This window comes from Aplysia californica, unplaced genomic scaffold, assembly GCF_000002075.1.
Source record: "Aplysia californica isolate F4 #8 unplaced genomic scaffold, AplCal3.0 scaffold00023, whole genome shotgun sequence".
Classification (NCBI taxonomy): Eukaryota; Metazoa; Mollusca; class Gastropoda; order Aplysiida; family Aplysiidae; genus Aplysia; species Aplysia californica.
The window spans coordinates 1,354,834-1,358,315 of record NW_004797293.1 but is presented as its reverse complement, the minus strand read 5'-3'; the positions used below and the strand labels follow the sequence as shown (position 1 = coordinate 1,358,315).

Sequence of the window (3,482 nt, the reverse complement as noted above, 5' to 3'; positions counted from 1 at the left end):
CCTTCTTTCCTACACCTATCGTGCCGATCTGTCCTCCTTCTTTCCTACACCTATCGTGCCGATCTGTCCTCCTTCTTTCCTACACCTATCGTGCCGATCTGTCCTCCTTCTTTCCTAGACCTAGGATCGTGCCGATCTGTCCTCCTTCTTTTCTTGTTTCACTTTTTCTTCTTATCATTATTTTTTAAAATTGGTGTTATTATTATTGATTATTATGATGTTTGGTCTTTTGAGTTGAAATGAATATGATTATCTATTATCTATTTGTGGTGGCCGAATTTTGCTATTCAAAAGGCTTTTTAATGGCTGCATCGATCGACATGTGGTTTTCGCCAAAAGATTCTTTAAAATATTCTCCAGATGATGATGCCCTTCGTCTTTTCAGTTTTAAGACAGTTTTGTAGCAAAGAGCTTAATTTCTTTATTTCGTCCATCGCTTTCGTAGACCGACGCTTCTGTCTTTATAATTTTAGAAAGTCCGCCACATTTGGTGTGTTTTTTTCAAGACGTACTTCCGTTCGACACTATCGCGCATTGTCGCGCGATACTGAGCACTATTTTAGTGTGCACCCCGTACAGATCCTGCCTCATGTTGTTCTGGTTTTTTTTTACTTGGTGCTAAATTCGTCTGTGATCCTTTCTTTTGATGCCCATCATCGCTTTTTCTGAAGTCCTTTGTCAAATTCTTTTTTTTTTTGGTGTTACTTAGAACAATCAACATCTATATATAATAAAAGTGGACTTGACAGGCTTTATGTACAAACCCCTCCCTTATTACCTAACCCACCCTTTTGAAACTTTGCAGGCGTCCACTGCATCTATGTGGCTTGGACCTAACTTTAAAAAATCCTCGCAAACTGCTTTCCCCGATTTTTCAAAATCCTTTGTTTCGTCCACACAGAGTTCCAATATTGGGAAAGTCGGTCTTCTAAGACACCATTGTAAACAAGTGAGGTTTCCATTCACTAACTGTGCGCATTGCTCCCACACCTTTGAAATTCTGGAGTGTACAACCATGAAAGCATAATAGAGAATTAATCTATACATATATTATATATACATAATTTGGTAACTTAGAACCACGTGCGTCACTTTTTTCTCAAGATTTATTGCTCTATTCCAGTAGAGTGTGAATGTAGTAGGCCAATGACTTTCACTTGATGCTAATGCACCGATCATTCCTTTCATTTATTGGGGGCCCAGCTTGAAAAAAATAGTTATCACCATCTGTGGCCTTTGTGTGTGCAGCATATTAGCTTTAAAAAAATAGAATATCACGTGACCTGTGTTCTGTAACGTCTTAACACACATTAGGTAAATCAAGAAGACTTTCATCTAGGTTTGTTTTTAATTCAAGTCTTCTCCGAGACTTCACGTTCGTCAAGGGGGGGGGGGGGGAGGGGGGATTTGAGAGCGGCTCATTGAGCGCAGTCTCTGTTTGCACACATGTGGATGGCGAGGTCACCTGCTGAATACGCAATATAGATGAAGCTTTTTCTTGTGTACTTTAAAAGAAGCTGTATAAGATTCCTGCTGAAAGAAAAGTAGGGATAGATAGGCGGTATGGAGAGTGCGGCGGTGCTGTGGATGTTACTGCTTGCTGTGAGTACTTCTTTCAGTTCTTCTTTTTTCTTTCTCTCCATATTTTTTATCATTCTTTTTCTTTTTTTTTCTTTTATTGAAAAGCTCACCTTGTATGCTTTTGTCATGTATTTAACACAGTTCTTATCGTTTCTTTTAGTGGGATGCTAATTATGGTGTCACGAATTCCTCTTTCGAAATGATCTACTTGAGTGTCGAACATGGATTTAACAATCAGCAATAAAAGAGTGCATTTTTTAGAGAACAAAATGGTCAATTATGTCTCAGAATCAACATAATCGCGAGCTGAGCACTGCCTTGTGCATACTCCATTCATTTTCCAACAAAAGGGAAGTTTGGTCACAACCGTGAAAACTGTTTGGAAATTTTCCTGTCTGAGCCAAAAATAATTGCGATTAATGTCCGCGTTCTGGGGGGGATTAAAATATTTATAGTGATCCAAAAGTTAAAAAAATTAATTAAAACAAACAAAATAAAAGAAATATATTTTTTTAAATTACATTTTTTTAAAACACCTAATGTAATAAGTCCGTGAGATTGACTGCTGGCAGGGTTTTCTTTTCCTCTTGATGTAATCATTGTTGTGGATGCTGTTTGTTGTTAGTGTTGTTGCAGTTTTTGTTGTTATTTCATGTTATTGTTTCTATTGTTGTTTTTATTTGTGTTCTTGTAGTGTTGTTGTTTTGTTTTTGTTGGGGGTGGTTATTTCTTGGGTTTTTTTTGTTTTTTTGGGGAGAGGAGGGGGGGGGTAAATGTTTTACCGCGCTAGCAACTGTGTAAGATCACATGAGCGCACAGGACACATTAAACATTTTCAGTTGGTAGGAAATTTTGAATTTTGCCCGGGTGGAGGCCGAAGCCTACTCTTATCGATTTTGGACAACCAATTGGGATCTTTAACATGCGCAACTTGCACGCACGACCTCTAATATTTTTTGCTCTTGCTCGAGAAGGCTAGATCTTTCCTAACAGACGATCAGGAGTGTGGCTGAAAGACAGCTGTAAAAGGAGCCAAGAAGTAGCTAGTAGAAAGGCCGCAGAAAAAGTCAGGAGCCCAGAGGAGGAGGCAAAGGAGATGAAGGGCAAGGGGCAGTGAGTGGAGACGAAAGCAGACGAAAGATCATTGCTAGTGAGCAAGAAAGGAGGTGAAAGAATACAATTTTAGAGAAGAAGATCTTTACGTCGCTACCCGGATTCGAACCCGTGACCTTTAAATGAGAGACGAACTCCTTAACCTCAAGACCACAAGAGCCCCCCTATTGTTGTTTAGATTGGGCGGGGAAAGACGAAGAGTTGAATCTAAACACTTAAGAAACAAAATCTTAGACAAAATAAAACGTCCCGATAAAAAAAAACGCTCCCTACAGATGACGCCCCTGATCACTGTTGTTAGAACGTAAAAAGGCTGCAATGAAAGCTGTACGAAATGAACTTTGAAAATCCAAATTGTGCGTAACCAGATGAAAACAATAAGGTTATATTTTCAAAAGAAAAAAAAAGACAAAATTCGTGCAAGTTAGAATAGCATTGCGTTTAGGCAATATTCATATTATTGTTCCACATGTCAGTGGGAAACCCGGATGTGTTTTACAGGTCAAGTATGCTCTGAGTAAAAGGCTGAAGGAGACGTTTTCTGAAAAAAAAGCTCTCCCAACAGAGCCTTGACAAATACTTGGGTGAGGGGGGAGGAGGGAGGGGACGTATTAGCCATTCAGTTCACTGAGCAGTGCATAATTAGAAGGGATTTCACTGTGCAGAGTGGAAAAAATGCCTCAGGGACACAGGTGGAAAAGGCCCTCCTGAATACCCAACACTGTTCATGGATACTTTGATTTTTACTTAATTAACTTGTTAATATAATCTCTCTCTCTCTCTCTCTC

General features: G+C 39.2%; 1 protein-coding gene across 3 annotated transcripts in view; it reads left to right on the top strand.

The window, feature by feature from the left end:
- Positions 1 to 3,482, top strand: part of LOC101845976 (copper transport protein CTR2) — a gene marked incomplete at its 3' end in the record, with an annotated part of 26,462 nt that overhangs the window by 20,016 nt on the left and 2,964 nt on the right. The window contains 1 exon segment of one of the 3 annotated variants that reach the window (XM_013088370.2): positions 1,471 to 1,602. Within the exon segment in view, the coding sequence (XP_012943824.1) occupies positions 1,564 to 1,602 (39 nt within the window). 3 annotated transcript variants of the gene reach the window in all.